The 18,499-nt window shown below is 53.0% G+C and overlaps 8 protein-coding genes across 8 annotated transcripts; 6 read left to right on the top strand and 2 right to left on the bottom strand.

The window, feature by feature from the left end:
- Positions 1 to 17: 17 nt before the first annotated feature.
- BO80DRAFT_455362 (uncharacterized protein) lies at positions 18 to 813 on the top strand (the record flags this gene model as incomplete). Its single annotated transcript, XM_025722106.1, has 3 exons — positions 18 to 368; positions 430 to 523; positions 560 to 813. The coding sequence occupies 3 exons, from the start codon at positions 18 to 20 to the stop codon at positions 811 to 813; spliced, it is 699 nt and encodes a 232-aa protein (XP_025575162.1).
- Positions 814 to 2,362: 1,549 nt separating this feature from the next.
- BO80DRAFT_88583 (uncharacterized protein) lies at positions 2,363 to 4,380 on the bottom strand. Its single transcript, XM_025724883.1, has 2 exons — positions 2,995 to 4,380; positions 2,363 to 2,911 (listed from the first exon to the last, which is right to left on the bottom strand). Exons 1-2 carry the CDS (start codon positions 4,168 to 4,170, stop codon positions 2,522 to 2,524), a joined length of 1,566 nt encoding a protein of 521 aa, XP_025575161.1. The 5' UTR covers positions 4,171 to 4,380; the 3' UTR covers positions 2,363 to 2,521.
- Positions 4,381 to 6,187: 1,807 nt separating this feature from the next.
- Positions 6,188 to 7,512, top strand: BO80DRAFT_445149 (uncharacterized protein; the record flags this gene model as incomplete). Its single annotated transcript, XM_025721477.1, has 6 exons — positions 6,188 to 6,337; positions 6,382 to 6,498; positions 6,542 to 6,732; positions 6,783 to 6,905; positions 6,951 to 7,031; positions 7,077 to 7,512. The coding sequence occupies 6 exons, from the start codon at positions 6,188 to 6,190 to the stop codon at positions 7,510 to 7,512; spliced, it is 1,098 nt and encodes a 365-aa protein (XP_025575160.1).
- Positions 7,513 to 9,133: 1,621 nt separating this feature from the next.
- Positions 9,134 to 9,826, top strand: BO80DRAFT_445148 (carbonic anhydrase; the record flags this gene model as incomplete). Its single annotated transcript, XM_025721476.1, has 2 exons — positions 9,134 to 9,146; positions 9,198 to 9,826. The coding sequence occupies 2 exons, from the start codon at positions 9,134 to 9,136 to the stop codon at positions 9,824 to 9,826; spliced, it is 642 nt and encodes a 213-aa protein (XP_025575159.1).
- Positions 9,827 to 10,809: 983 nt separating this feature from the next.
- Positions 10,810 to 12,369, bottom strand: BO80DRAFT_425232 (uncharacterized protein). The gene has a single exon (XM_025719471.1). It carries the CDS (start codon positions 12,291 to 12,293, stop codon positions 10,896 to 10,898), a length of 1,398 nt encoding a protein of 465 aa, XP_025575158.1. The 5' UTR covers positions 12,294 to 12,369; the 3' UTR covers positions 10,810 to 10,895.
- A 357-nt stretch (positions 12,370 to 12,726) lies between these two features.
- Positions 12,727 to 14,463, top strand: BO80DRAFT_407194 (uncharacterized protein). Its single transcript, XM_025717797.1, has 5 exons — positions 12,727 to 13,125; positions 13,172 to 13,208; positions 13,280 to 13,347; positions 13,399 to 13,790; positions 13,836 to 14,463. The coding sequence occupies exons 1-5, from the start codon at positions 12,922 to 12,924 to the stop codon at positions 14,272 to 14,274; spliced, it is 1,140 nt and encodes a 379-aa protein (XP_025575157.1). The 5' UTR covers positions 12,727 to 12,921; the 3' UTR covers positions 14,275 to 14,463.
- Positions 14,464 to 14,671: 208 nt separating this feature from the next.
- BO80DRAFT_425230 (putative alpha/beta hydrolase) lies at positions 14,672 to 16,746 on the top strand. The gene has a single exon (XM_025719470.1). The coding sequence runs from the start codon at positions 14,883 to 14,885 to the stop codon at positions 16,515 to 16,517; it is 1,635 nt and encodes a 544-aa protein (XP_025575156.1). The 5' UTR covers positions 14,672 to 14,882; the 3' UTR covers positions 16,518 to 16,746.
- Positions 16,741 to 18,445, top strand: BO80DRAFT_475428 (NAD-dependent succinate-semialdehyde dehydrogenase; the record flags this gene model as incomplete). The annotated part of the gene is made up of 3 exons (XM_025723210.1): positions 16,741 to 16,770; positions 16,826 to 16,913; positions 16,983 to 18,445. The coding sequence occupies 3 exons, from the start codon at positions 16,741 to 16,743 to the stop codon at positions 18,365 to 18,367; spliced, it is 1,503 nt and encodes a 500-aa protein (XP_025575155.1). The 3' UTR covers positions 18,368 to 18,445.
- Between the last annotated feature and the right edge of the window lie 54 nt (positions 18,446 to 18,499).

The raw sequence follows: 18,499 nt of genomic DNA, 5'->3' as shown, positions 1-18,499 counted from the left end.
CGGCCCAAGTTAGCCTCATGACGTACTTACAACATGGTCCTCCTCCACTGCCTATCATCGATCAAGGACAGTCACCACAGAACACACGAAATGATAGTTACAGGGCTGATGATATCAACAATGTGGGCCACTGGGCTGGATTCAACCTCGCCTCTATCCAACAACAATTCGGGCCCCTTTTAACTGCCGCAGGAATTCCAGATGAACCATTTCAACCTTCTCCTCCGCGGCCAATAAACTCCGAAGCTGCAGTCCGGTCCCGTATTGACGTTTATTTAACCAGCCGGATTGTACGTGCCCTTTGCTGCGGATTTTCGCATTTGCAGTCTACTCAACAGCTGGCCAATCTCATAATTGTGAAATATGATGTTGGTCAGATGGCTGCAACTCCTAGTGGCTTCGTTCCTGACTTTGCCTTCTTTGATCCAGATCTTGATTCTAAAAACCAGACCGAACCGCGTTTTGGGTGACGCTAAACCTTTGTTCAAATGGTCCTCTGGCTTGAGGAACCATCCAAACCCCAGTTCGCGCGAAGAATTCAGACAGGCCTTATCTTAAGTCAATTACTATATGAAGCAACATCATGCGCGCTACGGCTATATTATAACAGATCGTGAACTTGTCGCTATCCGAAGGCTCGATGAGGATGGAAATTTGGAGCTCTCGACGCCCATTTCTTGGATAGCGAAGGGCACTGCTTCAGAGCTGAGACTAACAGTGTTACTTGGGATCTGGTATTTGGGAATACTCGCGGCAAATAACCAGGTCTGGTATCTCCATCGATTGCATATTTGGAAAGTAGATGGAGTCTAACAATACTTTCTTCGATATTATTACTTGGTGATGTTCTGTTGATGTTCTGTTGATTTATTATGATTGGAACTTATTCTCCCCATATTTTTCATCTTAGTTCTTTTTTTCTTCCCTTCTTCTTTCCCTCCCCAAAAGGCGGGTGAAGAGGCATTCAACATGCCCTTTTGATGGCCACATTATGTTGCTGTCAGACCTCTTTGTGAACTAATGGTTATTCAACTTAACCAACTTTATAATTCTGTAATACAGTACTTGATCTATCACATGACTCTATTTTCAGCTAAACATAAATGAAAATGATGAAAACCCTGTCAGCATTGGTGACTGTCACGTGCCTGTATGTGTCTGGCGCCCCCCCCCCCCCCCCGGGGCCCCGGGGGCCGCTTCGTGAGGCTTATGCCGCACATTCAGAGCGGTTAATTCTTGGAATATGACCTCTGCTATTTTTCTCCTTTCTTTGTTTTAATTTCTATGTATCAACATACGTGGGCACTGGTCCTTTAGTGTAAATGATAGATAAAACTTCTATTACCGTGTAGACTGTAGAATTGCCTATATATTGTTTTATTTTTCTCTATGTTCTATGCCTGATCCCTTTATTTTTTTCAGAGCCCCTTACTAAAGCCATGCCTCCAGTTCCAATGAACAACCAAGACTGAGTGCTGCTTTTCATGCCATAGAATTACATTCTATTCTGTTATATATCTTTAGTACTTATTTTTAATCATTATAGGTCTGATTCGACTTAACCATACCCCTTATAAGAACGAGGAGATAGTATTTCAGTACTATTATAAGATTTAAACTTTTTAAAATAATATTAAAATATTAGTTATAATTTTAATTATAATTATATAAAGTATAAGACCTGTAGGCCCTGTAGTTGTAGTATAAATTTCAAAAACTTGATTCATGTGTTAGGAGTTGTTTTTCTGATCGAACAAATCAACCCCACTGATCATAAGCACGCTTCCTCGGCACGGTGCTTTGAGCCGTACCTCGAGCATTCAAAGTAGATTGACCACCAACTGCAAGGGCGGCAGGTCTTGTTTGGGGAATTGCCAAATTTGGATGCGCAAAGGTAGAGCTATAACTATCACCAAGTATCTCCTTCATGATGTCCTTAGGGAACTGCTCCAGCTTGGCCTTTGCCGTTCGTGCTCGTTGGATCCATGCCTGGGAGTTGGGGAGCAATCATCGCTTGGGTCTTTTCAACTCGTAGGTTGTACAGTGTGTGATGTCTGGTTATGGTTGTGTTGAAATAGGACGTGTCGAGTTGCTGTTGTACATGTTTAACGCTCTGTCCGGATAGCTTGAAAACATCGATCCGGAGGGACGTGTTCCTGATGAAGTCGCCTACAAGGATACATTCACGACAGGTACATCGCATAGTAGTCTTCACTTCCCAGTCGGGTGGTGGTGGGGAAGCATTCTCGACGTAGTCCGTCAAATATCTGGTCACACCCGTCTGATTCCGAGCCGATAAACTGACTGGAGAGCATCATCTTGAGAGTGTCGTCTTGCCAAGCCAATACTTCCGTCGCCGGCTGGTGATTCTGCCTCTCACAAATTGAAGAATATTCTCGGGCCAAACGTGCAATCAAACTCATTGGTCGAAAGATTTGGTCGGAATATTTTATATTCAAGATCTTGTCCAGCCTGCAAGACCTATCATTGCATGAACGCCATATAGATGCATGGCTACAATTTACGAAGACCGAACAGCATCAATGCTATGCTCCGAGATAAACCTGGCGGCTTGCGCGACCTGGGCGGGTGAAATGTCACCCTTACGCGCCACCAGGACCCGGCAATATAACGCCGGTTCAGCAAGTTCAACAGCAATCTGCATCACCTTTTCTTGCCATGATCGTCGGTCCCTGAGCTTGGCGGCCGCATAACAACGTGAATCATCGCGTCTCGCCGGAAATATTACCCGGCAGACATGCAGCAGTCTTAGCTTGGCCAACTTGTCATTTGGACGCTCTAATACGACACGATGACAATCTTCGAGAAATTTGCCGGCATCACGCTGGCCATGTTTGAGCTGTTGCAAGTCCAACATGAAGTGAAATCCGGCTGGGATAATCAATGCGCCCTAGGAAGCCATTGTAAGTCGGGGAAGGGTAAAGGAGAACAGCAAAGTGCGTAGGTGGCATAATGACCAGCATGAGGACTTACTGTCGCTCGATAAAAGTGAGTCGCTTCAGCTGTCTCACTGCTCCCAAAGTCATCATAGTCTTCATAGTCCGGATCACGATTGAACGTATCCGCTTGAACAAGCATCCTTTCGGGGAACGGTAAATGCTCCCCGATCACATTGCCTTCCAAGTCCACCACCTGCGAGAACTCAAGGCTGGACCTCATCAGCTCTATGAATTCATGAGTGCCATTGTCTCTCCAGCTCCAATCGCCATCTTCGCATTTATCATTGTGAACCTCACCCGTATCTTTTTTCTCAACGTTAGCTAGGAAAATTTCCAACCCCGCCCTTTCACATGCATTTCGAAGTTGCATGAACCGAGATTCGTCAGTCCCTGCCAGCTGAGAAATGCCGAGCTTCGCACTGGTATACTGGTTTTCGAGTAAGTAGACGAGTGCTGGTGGATACATATCATAGGGATCCGTATCCCACCCATCGAGATAACGGATGGCGTCCTCGTCAGCGGGGCGGGCCCAAGGAACAAGCAAATGAGCAAGCTTATCGGCCTGACTGGCCTTACTATTCAGAAGTGCGGCCGACGGGTGATGGATCAAGTTGTAGACCAGGACCACCCGATATCCGGATGCTACAGGCTTCAGCTCGTGGGTGACATCCGCATACCATGCCGCCCAGGAAAAGCCAAATTCCGAGGTTGGCGCCGTCTGAAATTCGAGGCGTGCGTTCTTGTGAAAGGCGATCAGGTCTCCTCCCTCATGCTTGGAGGGGAGGCATACGGCGAGCGTAGCGAACATGCCATCAGCCTTCTCCGAATCTGGGTGTGGTGGGGAAAAGGCGCCCTCCTCGTCGATCAATAATTTGTATAGGTCCGCCTTCACCTCTTGGGAGCTTGCCGGCAGACCAAGACCGGCGATGGCCTTCTTCACAAACCTGCCGAGTTGGACCTGCCATTGGGGTTTCTGGAGAACAAACTGGTCTGCGTCGAGCTGCCAACTCTTACGGACCGATTCTTCTCCCAGGGGTTCAATTCCCTCGTCGTAGGGACTCTGGCGGCAGAAGTGGCTGATGGCCTTGGCGTCATCGGTTGAGATGGGCAGCCGGATGGGGCCCACCTTGGGAATGAATATGGCGGGATTGACTGCGCTGGAAAGACCGCCACTGGTCATAAAAGGCTCGCTGGATCGAGCGTCTTCCATTACAGCTTGCAGATATGCTCCGATGGACTCGCTGATGAGCTGCGACCAGACACCTCCTGGTTGTAGTCAAGACCATCAGATCCTTCGTCGTCCGACATGGATTCCTGCAGTTCGGATTCACTCTCGGACCAGGTCATTGTGTCTTGCACAGCTATAGATGTGGATAGAGGGGGTCGGTGGGGGAAGAGCCACTGTTGAGCGTTGTGTTTATGGTTTGGCTACACCGCCTGGTCGAACGCGAGTCGCGTACCATTCCTTCCTTTGAGGTGGAAGGTGACTGGTGAATGCGGCGTCCAACTGAGATACAGGGAAAGATGCGACTTGTTGGGATTCTCTCGGGAAATCCGGGGGACACATCTTGTGATGATGAGAATAGAAACGAATCTCCTCGACTCCGTACAGAGTAGACATCAGTATCCACTCACTTACCGCCTGACCGAATAGGGCTAGCGCTAGTTTGAATCACCCCCATCGAAATTTTGCATTCTTTGCATTCTTTGCAATCTTTGCATCTTTGCATCTTTGCAACGTTTGCAGCTGCAGCTGCAGTGGCATCCGTCGCCAGTTGATGCCTGCTGTAGCTCCTGGTGGCATCCATGGGTCGTCCTCCGGAGGGTCGGTCTTCTCCGGGCTCCCGCTCACCCTCCGCAGCCTCGGCCCCTGAGCGCCCGATGGCGAATCTGCTCGTGGCGGCAATAGTCCATCCAGCCCCCTGCATGAGATGAACATTAGCCTCCTGCACTATGCGTCCAGGATTGCGCTACCTCTCTAGATTCCTCCTGTGTATCCATCGGATCGACAGCCACCGGGAGGATGCATTGTCCATTTTAGCCCTGCATATATCGAGTCAGGAGCCGGATCGTGATGACATGCTTTAAATTCACCGACGCTGGCTGGCTCGGGGAGGATTGGCGCAACAGGAAATGTCAGTGTCATCGACGCCTTGGGGGGAGCCACACGAACCAGAGTTGACTGCTTGGCCAGCGTCCATCGGACGGAGACACCCGACCCCCGACAACGCTCTTGATTGGCGCTATTTGGCACCGCGGGTGGGGAAGCCAGCACCTCGAAATTTCCTTCTCGGATTCCCGTGTAGCAGACTAACTCGGGCCCTCGCGAGTCATGCCGCTTCACCATTTCTCCCCGGCTCGTCGCTACTCGTTTCCCAATGGATCGTGGCCGCAGCCTGAAGACCCAGTTCTTCCGTTAGTGCGTCAGATATGCAATTGCGGGGACCGCCTTACGTTTCCTGGCGAGATTCGGCACGTAAAATCCTTCCCATGCCCAAGGATCCTTTGTCCCGAGTTTCTGGAAAATTCAATAGTGACTGCCATGGACGATAGTGTCCACGGCCAACACGAGCTGGAACAGTGGTCCTCGAAGGAGTGCCGAGTGGAGATCTCGCTTGGAGAGCACGCCAAGCCGCCATCAGACCGCTCCAGGACAATCGCTATCAGCGTGCCCCCGTTCTGTCTGGCTGCCAAATGAGGGTCGCAGAATGTTTAATTCTCGGACAGCCGGAGAGTTCTAGACCAGCAGATCATAGCGGGCAGCCGTGTCGTACTCACGGGGCTCGTGGTAGGGTACACTTGGAGGCATATCCACTCCGGAAAAGTTTCGGAGCACACCAGCGAGTCAGAGCCCCCAACGTTGGCCTCGATTGGGTTTTTCCTGACGTTAGCTCGGGTGTGGGGACGCAAGACTACAGTTATCCTCCTCAGTTGGTGAAGCTAACCAGACGATCACTTAAGGTTTAGGGGTTCGTATTCCGGATGCCGGAGTGGGCTCAACATGGCAAATGCCACCGGCGTCGTCGTCTGGCGCCCTGAACATATCCCGAAATAGTCCTAGATCAGGAACTAACGCGAATGCGTCAGGGCAGCAGTCATGGCAGAGACTTATCATAACCCATTAACACCCCACTCATGTCCACACCCCGTGTTTACTCGAACTTATGTTTTACCCCGATGTCCTGACTGCACTCGTCGGATTCTGACATCGCTCTCACCGTGACGCCATGGCCATCTACGCCGACATGGCGCCGTCCCTGGCGGGCAGTGTCATCATGTTAACGACACTTGCGTTAATGACCTATGGTCTGCGGGTGTACTGCCGATTGACTCGGAAGTCATGGGGCGTGGAGGACTGGATCATGACCGGAGCATTGGTAGGTCTCAGAACGGTTTCCCGCCGGCCCAGCTAACTCTTTAGGTGCCATTTGCCGTGCTGGTGGCTGGATGTGTCGGAGGTGCGTTTAATGGCATTGGGATTCATATCACTCGACTGGAAGAGCCCGCCAATGTGAAATATCAGGCCGAGGGACAGAAGGTAAGTCTGCTGCTTAGTTGCACGGTCCGTACTGACAGTTCAGTTTTTCCTCATCTTTGAAGTCGGATACTGCGCTGCCATTATCCCTATCAAGCTCAGCATCAGCTGGATGCTGATTCGGGTGGCGGAGGGACGCAGACTATACCTCTATGCGCAATATGTGGTGATTGCTATCTTTGTGGTGATGAACATCATCGCCTTGATTTTCATCCTCATCAATTGCATCCCGGTTGAGTACGATGACTGCCGATGATGACAGGATGATTAGATACTGACCGTCCTAGTGCTGCCTGGAATGCAGAAGCCTTGGCCAATGGCGGTCACTGTCAGCCGTCCTATGTGTTGGCCGACGTCTACTACGCCTGTACGGCCGTCAACATCGTCACCGACTGGGTGACTGCGATCATGTGCGTGCCCCTCTTCCACTCCTCAACTATCACTAACTCGGCCAGGCCGGTGCCGTTGCTCTGGAACGTGCAACTGAACCGCAACACCAAAATCTCCATCGTCGGCCTGATGGGCCTCGGCATCTTGTTCGTTCTCCCTCCCGCCCATCCACCACCTACTAACCCACCCAGTGCCTCCATGTCCGCCTGCGTTCGCCTCAAGTATACTGTCAACCTGACCGACCAATCGGACTATCTCTACGGCGTCGCCAACGTGGTCATCTGGGGCTTTGCCGAAAACGCCCTGGGAATGATCGTCGGCAACATTGCCACCCTCCGTCCGCTCTTCCGCATTCTACGCGATCGCAAAACCTCCAACAACAAATACTACAACCAGTCTCCGGGATACTATAGCTCGCAGCGCACCGGGCCGGGAATGTTCTCGCGCACGTACGAATTAGCCGAACACGGAAAGAACACCAACGAGATCACGACCACGTCGATACCAGAGCATACGCGGCGACCGAGCCAATTGAGCGACGGAGACAGTCAGAAGCAGATCCTCGGGGGCAGCCCGGGACAGACTGATATCATGGTTAGTCGGCAGGTGATTGTGGCGTATGACTGATTTTTCCTTGTTTGGATGGATGGAGTTGGATTGGAAGGGTTGGAGTTGGCATATTATTTACATTCCTTTATTATCATGATAGATATTTCCTTTTTGTTGATTTGAGCGATCATCTAGCATGTGTAGCGTTAGAGTGTATGGAATACTCAATGCACATCATCGCAGCCTGCTAAAGCAAATTAACTTATTTGTGTGGGTTAAGCTACTGCCAAGCCTCAACGGCTGCGTGTCTGTGCCGGTGGAGATGGCATGACTCGACCCTGGTGCATCATGCATGAGGTCATGCTTGGATTCTTTTAAACTTATACTTACCGGTCGCTTTTCGTGGACGTTTTGTTCTCGAAATAAACGTCATCTCATGATAGTCCTTCCAATGCAATGGCCTGAGGCAACACGGTAAAAATATTTGCGGAACTCTACTCCGTATACATCCGACATTTGATTTGGCGACGAGAACCCGCCACGTGCTGGTGCTTTCTTTTTCTTATTACTATTGTCTTGGTTTTCTTTCAATTTATTAGTAACACTCCGTTGTTCCTTTATCTAATACGTTGTTTGTTTTGCTTTCCTAAACCGTCATTGCGCCAGTTATGAAAAGCGCCAGCCTTATGATTACCCTGTGTACCTCTTCACTAGGGCTTCTAGCCCACATTTATAGCAGCACTTCTTGAGCCACATCAGGAATATTCATTTTTCTAAGTTTATCATGTCATTATGCTCGATAGTTGCCTTCTATATCTCTCACAACCTGGTCATACAAAAACAACAAAGTTGGCTGACAGGTACCTACTACGACCCCCTCTGAAATACGATCGGAAGCGAAGCCGTCAGCCGATCAGTTGCACTATTTAAGGCCTACTTATGCTCAAGTCAGCATAAATCCCTGTGTCACGTGAAATTATCCCTCAGGGGTTCCGGAAAGTCCCTATCTACCTCACATGACTGTGCTTACAACCGTATCATTAGAATTGAGATGACGCTGATTAACCTGACACCATGTCCGTGCAATGTCACCTTGGATGGCTTCATAAAGCACGGGTGGCTCGATGCCAGGCAGCCACAGCACCGGCCCGTCCGGTATCGCCGCGATAAGCACAACAAGAACAACAACATCATCCACACTATTTATATCCATCAACCGGCTATATATATGCATCCATCTACTATCTATATATAAAGGAAACACCCGGCTAACCGGCATCAAAGAGCCCCATCGAACATTTCCAAATCTTCTCGAACATATAATCGCGCCCCCTTATACTACAACACCTCCTAGTATATCCGATTAATCTGACAACATCGTCCGTGCGGAGTCCGATTCGACGAATGGGAAGTGCCGGATATTCGAGAGATTAATCGCGCTCTTGTCTGGTATATCGATGATGCTATCGACAGGATCATGCAATTTGCATCGCGAATCCACCAGCTGATCCAGATCTACCCACCTCGCGCCTTCTAAGCCTTGAGGGGTCGGGAGGATCGGAGGACCGGCACGGCGGTACGTGGCGTGTCTCCTTTGTTTGGGGGGTGGTATATTGGGGGTTTAGGGAGGATAAGTATTCAGTGTTCCTCGTTATGATTCTGTCAGTCATTGATTCAATATTTCTGTGTTAGTAGCATCATGGCAGTCACAGGTATGACCCTATCCAACTGCAGTATGCAGCAAACATCTAATGATGAAACAGACGTATACATCTCCGCCCTCGACCACAACAAGGAATGGGCGGCGAAAATCGCCCAAGAAGACCCAACTTTGTTCGCCACCCTCGCTATCGGCCAACACCCCCAGATCCTCTGGATCGGGTGTTCGGATTCGCGCTGTCCGGAAACCACCCTCCTGGGGCTCAAGCCCGGCGATGTCTTCGTCCACCGGAACATCGCCAACATCATCCACGCGACGGATCTCAGTTCCTCGGCCGTGATTGAGTACGCGGTCCGTCATCTGCGAGTCAAGCACGTCGTGCTGTGCGGACATACTAGCTGTGGTGGTGTGGCTGCCGCGCTAGGAAACAAGCCCTTGGGCATTCTGGATCCGTGGTTGCTGCCTCTTCGACAGATCCGGTCGCTACATCTGAAGGAATTGCAGGGGATGTCAGCGACGGAGGCGAGTTTGCGAGTGGTGGAGTTGAATGTCCAGGAGGGGATCAAGCTGTTGAAGCAGAAGGATGTCGTGTTGGAGGCTATTGAGAAACGCGGACTGCAGGTCCATGGGTTGATCTATGATGTGGCCTGTGGCGTGCTTCGTGAGTTGGATAGCAATGAGCCGGAGGAGGCGATTAAGGCGAGACTTGCGTCGTTTAAGCTGGAGGCTTAATTCTTTTTTCTCTGTCTTTTCTACCTTCTCTTTCTTCTTCTTTGTGTTGGAGTCGGACCATAGTCGGCATTGGTACAGCGGTGATGTGCAGTTGAGCGCGTTATTCTTCATCATCATTTCCCAACATGAACAATTTCTTGTCCACCATCAATTGATAGACTATCTTTACCCTTTTGACACCACCTGCCAAACCCCGAGTACTATGTATATAATTAGCCCTGACGGCAGGAATGACGGCCAGCCCCTGAACGGCTCCCTCCCCACTGCGGTGGATCTCGCCCGCTTCAGCTGGGCCCCACCCCCTCCTGGATTCATTTTCCCTGATTTCACCCTCTTCCCCTCTTTGCTTCATGACCGGCACGATGAGATGCAGATCCCGGTGTTGGTCTCGGGCGATGACGCTACTTCCTTTGTAGGTGGGGGACAAAACATGATCATTCTGTTGGATATCGATGCATTTTAGACACTCCACGCGCGATGCGAAGTTGACGCGTCGAGAGCTGTTTCGGGAGCTATTGAACCGCATCAATGGTCGCTGCCTATGGATAACGTGTGAAAGCTTCAGAAGGATTTGCCTCGCTGATGACCTGGAAAGTCCGAGATCGCTGCCACAATGTTGAGACAATCGAAGTGATCATCAAAACTTAGCCGAGGTCCTAGCATATGAGGATGGCAGACAAAAGGGACGGCTAGGATGCCACATCCATTGCTGATCCCGGAATTACACGTTTGACCCCCGAACTCCGCTTTGCTTAGGGACTAGTTTCTGACTAAGGTGTCTCTACTAGCCTGTCTGTTGCTCGCTTGATCGGACGACCATGTGCGGCAAGGGAAATGGCTGGATTGAGATGTCACAAGTGAGAATCAGTGGGTTACAGTTACTGGAGACTGCACCTCACATCAGCCCATTGATCATATACTACAGATGCTGGTGCAGACGAACCAGAGAATGCATGGCTTCAGCAACAGTACGAAATGAATGGCACTTATATACGCTGTCATATTCTTCATCATTTGTCTCCTACAACACAGGAACGCTGCAGAAGCATCATACCAACGTTAAAGGTGCCTACCGCGCCACCGCATACTTCGTCCACAATGGATCATTAAGCAACCGCTCCAAACAGCCATCCGCCACGCCTATCACAACCTCCATTCCTCCCTCGGGAGGACTCGGCAGGACTATCTGCAGACCGTTGATAATTCCCACATGTGGAGTCCGGACCGACTCAATATGCCCGCCCAGCAACGTGCCCCAGTCAATATCATACAGCTTAAAGCCAATCCACGATGACAGCATGCAATTAAACCCCGGCAGGTCAACCAGGGATGCCGGAAAGATCTTCCGAATGTCATCGAGCCCCTCGATGAGAGTGATCACGTCGTCCGTGAACTGCCCGTCCAGCCGCTGCAGCTCCTGGCGGATCAATGCAGCCAGATCGGCCAAGCTGGCAGAACCCAGCATCTTTCGCACAGGCATGGATACCCCAATGTATTCCAGGAAGCAGCCCAGAGTGTCGGGGTGAACCGGTGGGTCTGTTCGCAGGCGACCATTTAGAGCGATGTTGAAGAGCGATACAGGATCGCCTTCCAGTTGCTCCAGAGGCCACTGGACTGCCATTACAGTTCGCCATAATAAGGCAGACAGAGCGTCATTGGTGGAGACCCAGGATACCTCGGTTGGCTCCGTCGCATTAGCCGGAGACGCTTCTGCCTTCAATGCCGACAAGGCCTCAGGGGAGAAATAAAACACCTGCGCACGATGGTTCTTGGAGAGCATCTTTGGAGGTATACCTGCAGGGGGCGTGACGGGTAGGACGATGTACTCCGGGTGGTCCTCTGGTCGCCCTGGGTTACGTCCGGACGAACGCATCGTTCGTTCGCGGTCCTCGAAAATAACCGGAGGCAACACGTCTGACTCGCCGATATCGAGGCCTTGCGCGCGTCGGCACTCTTCCGCCCAGACCTGCATCCAGATCTGAAACGAGGTCCCATCGCCAGCCATGTGCAGAATGTTCCATGCCAGGATCAGTCCTCCCTGGATAAAGTTGGCCTGAATCAGCGAGATGGGCAACGGCTCGCCCGGCGTAGGCCAGACATCACCCCGACAGAGTGTGTCAGCATCAAAGGCGGCGACAGGAAAGTGCTGCGCCCTGAGATCGGCATAACTCGGGAAGGCATCCGTGCGCATATCGTTGACCAGAACGGCTTCATCCTTACTCTCATCCACCTTCTGGAGCTTCATCACACCGCCCTGTCTGGCATTTGGGTCCGGGATGGCCTCACTTGCGATGACGGGGAGCCGCTGCGTAGCAGCCGTGTAGCCGGCCTTCAAGACCCCTGCTACTTCTTCCAAATTATAGTCGTTAGCCAGGGGAAAGGTAAACACGTAACGAATGTATCCCTTCGGGCCAATGAGCTCCAGCGGAGTGAAAGACGGCACGAATTCGGGGGCGGTGGAACCCATACTTGTTGGATGTCAGACAAACAGCTTGCAGCTGAGCAGGACGGGGTTGCCTCTCACCTGAGACGAGGTTGTCTTGCTTTTTATCTGCCCATCAGGGGCCACCGTGGCATACCTTCCCCGCTGGTCAGGGCCGACGGTGCTGGGAAGGATATTAATCGTGCTCACTATTACTCCTGGGCGGTTCTTACCATCATGCTTACGGAGTAGCGAGGAGGAGACAAGGCTGTTAATCCCTGCGAGATGCATTAGTGATCACACCCGTCGACGTTAGGGCCAAGCGAAGGAAGCGATCCCCGGTCGTTCTCAACCGCCCGCACGCCGGCGCTGGTCACCGTCGGCTTGGCCCCTGTCAGCGGCGCAGCGCAGGCTAATCGCTTACTAGTTAATTATATATGCGCGCCCCCCGCCCCCAAAACAAGCACTCCAGCATCTACGCGGGCTTGCTCGGTTCGCTGCCACCTGCACGTCTGATTGGTTTGGTTTGCTTGGACTCAGCCATGGGGTTCGTGGGCAGCGCCCTTCCCGCTCAGGATCCGGTCCGGCTGGTTTAAGACCATGGCTGCTGGACATTCTTCATCTTCTCTTCTCCCTGCTTACGCTGCTGTGGAGGGCGACACCTCGCCCGACCATGGCCGTGGACCCTGCTATCGTTGCGATTTTTGGGTCGCCGTCGGCCGGCCTCAACCTGGCCGACACTCGGGTATCAGTCGATAATGCGGTCGCGGGGGTTCTTCTCTGTCTGGCTTTCATTTCCGTGGGGTTGCGCTTTGTGGCCCGGCGTATCCTCCGCAATCCGCTCCGGGCCGATGACTGGATCATTATTCTCGCTTTGGTACATACCCCGGTTGAGCTTCTGCGATCGTCTGTTAACGATGTAGCTGTTTATCTTCACAACATCTGGTCTGTGCATATCAGGTAAGACCATAACCCCGCTATCTGACTGCTGTCTGCATGTTGCGAAACGGAGAAGGGAATAACAGGTGTAGGGGGCTTTTTCGGAGCAGGAAGGCATGTTTGGGTTATGAAGATTACCGACTTGGTGACGCTGTTCAAGGTCAGTGATCCGCATCAGTTCACCTTCCTTGACTGACAGCAAGCGGGTTAGATCCTCTTCGTGTATGTCCTGGTGTATGCGGCAGTCTGTGCGTCGGCCAAGCTCTCCATCCTCTTTTTCTATCGCCGCGTCTTTATGGCCTCGCATGCGGATCTCACCCTCCGTCTGAGTATCTACCTCGGGTTCTTTCTCACCCTCTCGTACCCGATCATCATCTGGGTCACCATGGCCACCGCGTGTCGTCCCACCTCATACTTCTGGAACCGATATGGCGGAGCTACCGGCAGCTGCATTGATACGGATACGTTTTTCCTGGCACTCGGCATCATCAACATGCTCAACGATGTCATCGTCCTCCTGATTCCTTTTCCGCAAATCGCCAAGCTGCACATGAATCGCCGGAAGAAGCTGGCCATTAGCGGCATTCTCGCCGTGGGCGTTGTGTGAGTACACTCACCATACCATTACATCTTTCCTAACACGCTCAGCGCCTGCGTCGCCAGTATCGTCCGCATCTGGTCCGTCGACGAATTCACCAAACGCAAAGACGTCACCTGGACGCTCGGTCCCGTCTTCATCTGGTCCACCATCGAGCCGGGTCTCTCCATCGTATGCGCCTGTATGCCACATCTGGCTCCGTTGGTCCGATTAGCACACATCAAGCTCTCCTCTAGCCACGACAGCAAAAGCAAACCCAGCCGGCCCACCCACCCCAGCATCCCGTGGCGATCCCGGAGCGGCAACGCCCGGGCTTTTGCCAACAATGACTTCAATTTCAGTGGACATGACGATGAGATTTGTCTCACCAATCATGTCACCACCAGCGCGAGTGGCCGCAAACCGCAGTCGATTGAATCGGGGGAGGAGAGTCCAGAACAAGCCATCGTGGTGCATTCGACTTTTGTACAGTCGGTTTCGAATAAGTAGATGCCATACGAATGTACTTCGGACTGTAGTGTGATGATATCGTAAGCGGTCAGCAACCTTATGATGGCTGTCTGTCACAGTTGTCCTTCATCATGGGTTGCGCTGGGTGTCACGGTGACCTGTTAAGGGTCGATGATATGCTAGACACTGTATCATAGATAGTAATCTATACAGCAACTGCTTCCCGATAACTTGATGATTAGTTTCTATTTTCTGTGTTACGTACAGCGTATCAGTAGTGACTGTTGCCTTGGTGCCTGAACCTAATCAGGTGACTCGGTAGTTGCAGCTGCCGATTGCTGCCTCAACCATCAGGCCGTACCAGCACACCACGCCAGGATTGCTGTGCTCTGCGATCACATCTCTAAATCAACATGCTAGAAAGGGAGGCTATTATTCTCTGTCCAGGCAAATTCACAGTCTATACCCAGAGACTAAGGTTCATCTGACGGGACATTGCTAAAGATATAGCCGATGACTTCACCCGGCGGACATCGGCTACGCGGTCGGCAGTGGATTGCCTCGCGGCACCCATTATAATCATCGCCGGCACCCGTGCTCGCTGTGCCCCTCGCTGTACCCTCATTCATATCGCTGCTTCCATCAACATGGCGACCCCCGGCCTTCTCTGGGTGACGATGCACCCTCGTCCGTCTCTCCCCACCGCCCAATTCCACGACTGGTACAACACCGAACACGGCCCGCTGCGTCTGCGGCTGCCATTCTGTACCAATGGCTTCCGGTATCGGGCGACCGACGGAGAGGAGCCCGAGTGGGTGGCTCTGTACGACATCACCGACATGGTGGAGTTGACGCGCGAAACCTATCTCGCCCTCCGCGGGGACGGCATCAAAACCCCGCGCGAAAAGGCGACCATGGCCCAGATTGCCGTGGATCGCCGCCTTTACGACACCGTTCTAGAGCAGAAGGCCGCCGACTATAAAGCCCTCGAGGATACCCCGGATACCGAGGCGGCCGGCGCCGTCCTCATCGCCGTCTCGATCACCCTCTCGGACGCCACCCACGAGGACGACTTCACCCGCTGGTACGCGGAAGAACACATTCCCATGCTGTCCCGCGTGCCGGGCTGGCGCTCTTCCCGTCTTTTCGTGACGGCTGTCATCGACCCCAACGCTCCGCGCGAATACCTGGCCGTGCATGAGTACCACGCTCAGAATGGCCTCGGCGGGCCCGAACACAAGGCCGCCATGGACACCCCCTGGCGGAATCGTCTGATGACCGAGGCCGTGAGCCAGGCCCGTCGTCGCGTCTACCAGTGGGCATACACCTTTGGACCGGCCCCCCGCGAGCTCTCCTCCCTGGCCTCTCCGGATGTCGTTGGTCCGTGGTCCTCGATCGATGGTCGCACCCGTACATTCCCGTCGCCGACCCGCCCGGCCGTCGAGTCGTTTGTCACCACCCCGGATGGTGTGGATCTGCCGTACCGGCTCGAGGGCAGCACGGATCCCCACAGCCCGGTGATTGTGCTCAGTAACTCGATTCTCGTGGACTACACTATCTGGGATGACTTTGTCGAGCAGTTCCTCGCCGACCCACGTAATCAGCACTATCGGATCCTGCGCTACTGCACCCGTGGCCGGCTGCAGGAGTGTGGTGAACAGCCGGTCAATATTGACCTGCTGGCGTCGGATATTATCGCCCTCTTGGATGCCCTACGCATTCCTAAGGCGACGTTGATTGGAGTGAGCTTGGGTGGAGTGACGGTGCTCAATACCTCGCTGCTGTATCCGGATCGGGTAACGCGGTTCATCTCCTGCGACACCAACAGCTCCAGCCCGGAGTCGAACCGCAAGGCGTGGAACGACCGGGTCGCCATGGCCGACAGCGAGGGAGCTGTTTCCGCCACCACCCAGCAGACCATTGTCGGCGAGCAATTGGCCGAGATCACCGTGCGCCGGTGGTTCACCCCGCAGACGTATGAAACGCAGCCTCATCTGCCCGCCAAGGCTAAAGAGCTCGTGCGGACCAACAGTTTGGAGGGCTTCCGTCGGAGCGTGCAAGCCTTGTGTGCGTATGATGTGCGGGAGCGGATGGCGCAGGCGCAGGTGCCGGGATTGTTTGTGGCGGGGGACAGTGACGGTGTGTTGCCGAAGACGATGCAGCAGATGGCGGCGGATCTGAAGGGGGAGGCGGAGTTGAAGTTGGTGCCGAAGGCAGGCCATTTGCCCATGTTGGAGAATGCGAAGGGGTTTACTGCGGTTGTGAATGAATATCTTCAATAGGATTCTGTATAGAAATGGATTCTACTGGTCTGCTCGTGTCATACCTCATGCTTTGTCTCATGCGTTGTCTCGTGTCTTGTGTCTCGGTGATCGGTGGTACAGAGAGGGGATGTGCGGGGTTGCCCCCACTGTCTCCTCCTCTTATATCTGTCTCTCGTCCTGCCTGTTTTTCTTTCACCCTTCTGTATCAACTATCAAACATCTACATAGGCAACCAACCACAATGTCGACGCAATACGAGCTTCCATTCAAGGTATACCCTACCTCTACAACCAACTACATCTATACACTATCACTCACTAACACAGCTCTCCGACCCTACCCTCCTCCACTTTGACGCCTTTGTGAACAACACCTGGGTGCAATCCGTGAGCGGCAAACACTTTGAAGTGATCGGTACAGTGCCCCCTCCCATCCCTCCCCCCTTCCCCCCATCCCACCAACTAACTAACGACACAATAATAGACCCCGGCACGACCCTCCCCTGGGCCCGCATCCCAACCTTCACGCCCCCCGACATCCCCTCCACCGTGCAATCCGCCCACCTCGCCTTCGAATCCTACAAAACGCTCCCCCCCTCCCGCCGCTCCCACCTCCTGACCACCTGGGACACCCTCATCCGCACCCATGCCGCAGACCTCAGCCAAATCCTAACCCACGAAACGGGCAAACCCCTCCCCGAAAGCCTCGCCGAACTCACCTACGCCACTAGCTTCACGCACTGGTTTGCCGCCGAGGCGGAGCGCATCACCGGCACCCTCTCCACCGCATCCTCCATCCCGGGCCGGAGAATCCTAACCCTAAAGCAACCGATCGGGGTATCTGTCGCGCTGGTACCGTGGAATTTTCCCATCGCGATGGTCCTCCGGAAAGCGGCGGCCGCGTTAGCAGCAGGATGTAGTATCATCGTGAAACCATCCCCAGAGACACCGGTTAGTGTGCTCGTTCTCGCGGAATTGGCTCGTCGGGCGGGGTTTCCGGCTGGGGTGTTTAACGTCGTGACTACCGACATTGAACATACCCCTGGTGTGAGTGAGGCGTTATGTACGCATCCCCTCGTCAAAAAGGTCTCCTTCACTGGATCAACGGCCATCGGGAAGATAGTAGCGGGGTACTGTACCCCCGGTTTGAAGAAGTTGACGTTAGAGTTAGGGGGCAACTGTCCGTTCGTGGTCTTCGACGATGCGGATTTAGATGTCGCGGTGGAAAGTCTGATGAGTCTGAAGTGGAGACATGCCGGGCAGGCGTGTATTTCGGCGAATCGGATATATGTTCAGCGCGGGGTGTATGAGAGGTTTGTGGGGATGTTGAAGGATCGGACGGAGAAGTTGGTGGTGGGACATGGTGCGACGGAGGGGGTGGGGATGGGGCCGTTGACGACACAGCGGGGGGTGGAAAAGGTGGAGAGGCAGGTGGAGGATGCGAGACGGTTAGGGGCCGAGGTGGTATTGGGGGGCGGGCGAGTGGATGGGTTGAAGGGGTTTTTCTTCCAGCCGACGATCTTGACTGGCATGACCGGGGAGATGTTGGTGAGTCGGGAGGAGTCGTTTGCGCCGTTGGCGGCGGTGTATGTGTTTGATGGGGAGGAGGAGGCCGTGCGGTGGGCGAATGATACGAGTATGGGGTTGGCGAGTTATGTGTTTACCAAGGATGCGGATCGGTTGTGGAGGTTGTTTGAGAATTTGGAGGCCGGGATGGTGGGACTCAATACCGGGAGTATGTCGGCCGCGGAGGCGCCGTTTGGGGGGATTAAGGAGAGTGGGTATGGCAAGGAGAGTGGGAAGGATGTTGCGGTGGAGGAGTATTTGATTATCAAGACGGGGACGTTGACCGTGCAGGGTCATTATTAGGTACAGTTGCTTGCTGCTTGCTGCTGCTTGCTGCTTAGTTTTGCTTTAGTTGTGTTGTTTAGTGTGGCTGCTATGTATGAGGTCTTGTTGCAGTATGTGATAAGATGTGCTCATAATGCATGTACGGCAGCA

Source organism: Aspergillus ibericus (genome assembly GCF_003184845.1).
Source record: "Aspergillus ibericus CBS 121593 unplaced genomic scaffold BO80scaffold_20, whole genome shotgun sequence".
Taxonomy (NCBI): domain Eukaryota; kingdom Fungi; phylum Ascomycota; class Eurotiomycetes; order Eurotiales; family Aspergillaceae; genus Aspergillus; species Aspergillus ibericus.
This window is presented reverse-complemented; position numbering and strand designations above follow the sequence as displayed.

What these genes read in the sequence shown, in the direction of transcription:
- BO80DRAFT_425232 (XM_025719471.1), bottom strand. Translation starts at nt 12,293, where the DNA reads ATGGGTTCCACCGCCCCCGAATTCGTGCCGTCTTTCACTCCGCTGGAG.
- BO80DRAFT_425230 (XM_025719470.1), top strand. Translation starts at nt 14,883, where the DNA reads ATGGCGACCCCCGGCCTTCTCTGGGTGACGATGCACCCTCGTCCGTCT.
- BO80DRAFT_88583 (XM_025724883.1), bottom strand. Translation starts at nt 4,170, where the DNA reads ATGGAAGACGCTCGATCCAGCGAGCCTTTTATGACCAGTGGCGGTCTT. An exon ending in CTCACTTTTATCGAGCGACA is followed by an intron (nt 2,912 to 2,994) that starts GTAAGTCCTCAT and finishes ATGGCTTCCTAG; the next exon opens with GGCGCATTGATTATCCCAGC.
- BO80DRAFT_407194 (XM_025717797.1), top strand. Translation starts at nt 12,922, where the DNA reads ATGGCCGTGGACCCTGCTATCGTTGCGATTTTTGGGTCGCCGTCGGCC. An exon ending in GGATCATTATTCTCGCTTTG is followed by an intron (nt 13,126 to 13,171) that starts GTACATACCCCG and finishes TTAACGATGTAG; the next exon opens with CTGTTTATCTTCACAACATC. An exon ending in ATTCTCGCCGTGGGCGTTGT is followed by an intron (nt 13,791 to 13,835) that starts GTGAGTACACTC and finishes TAACACGCTCAG; the next exon opens with CGCCTGCGTCGCCAGTATCG.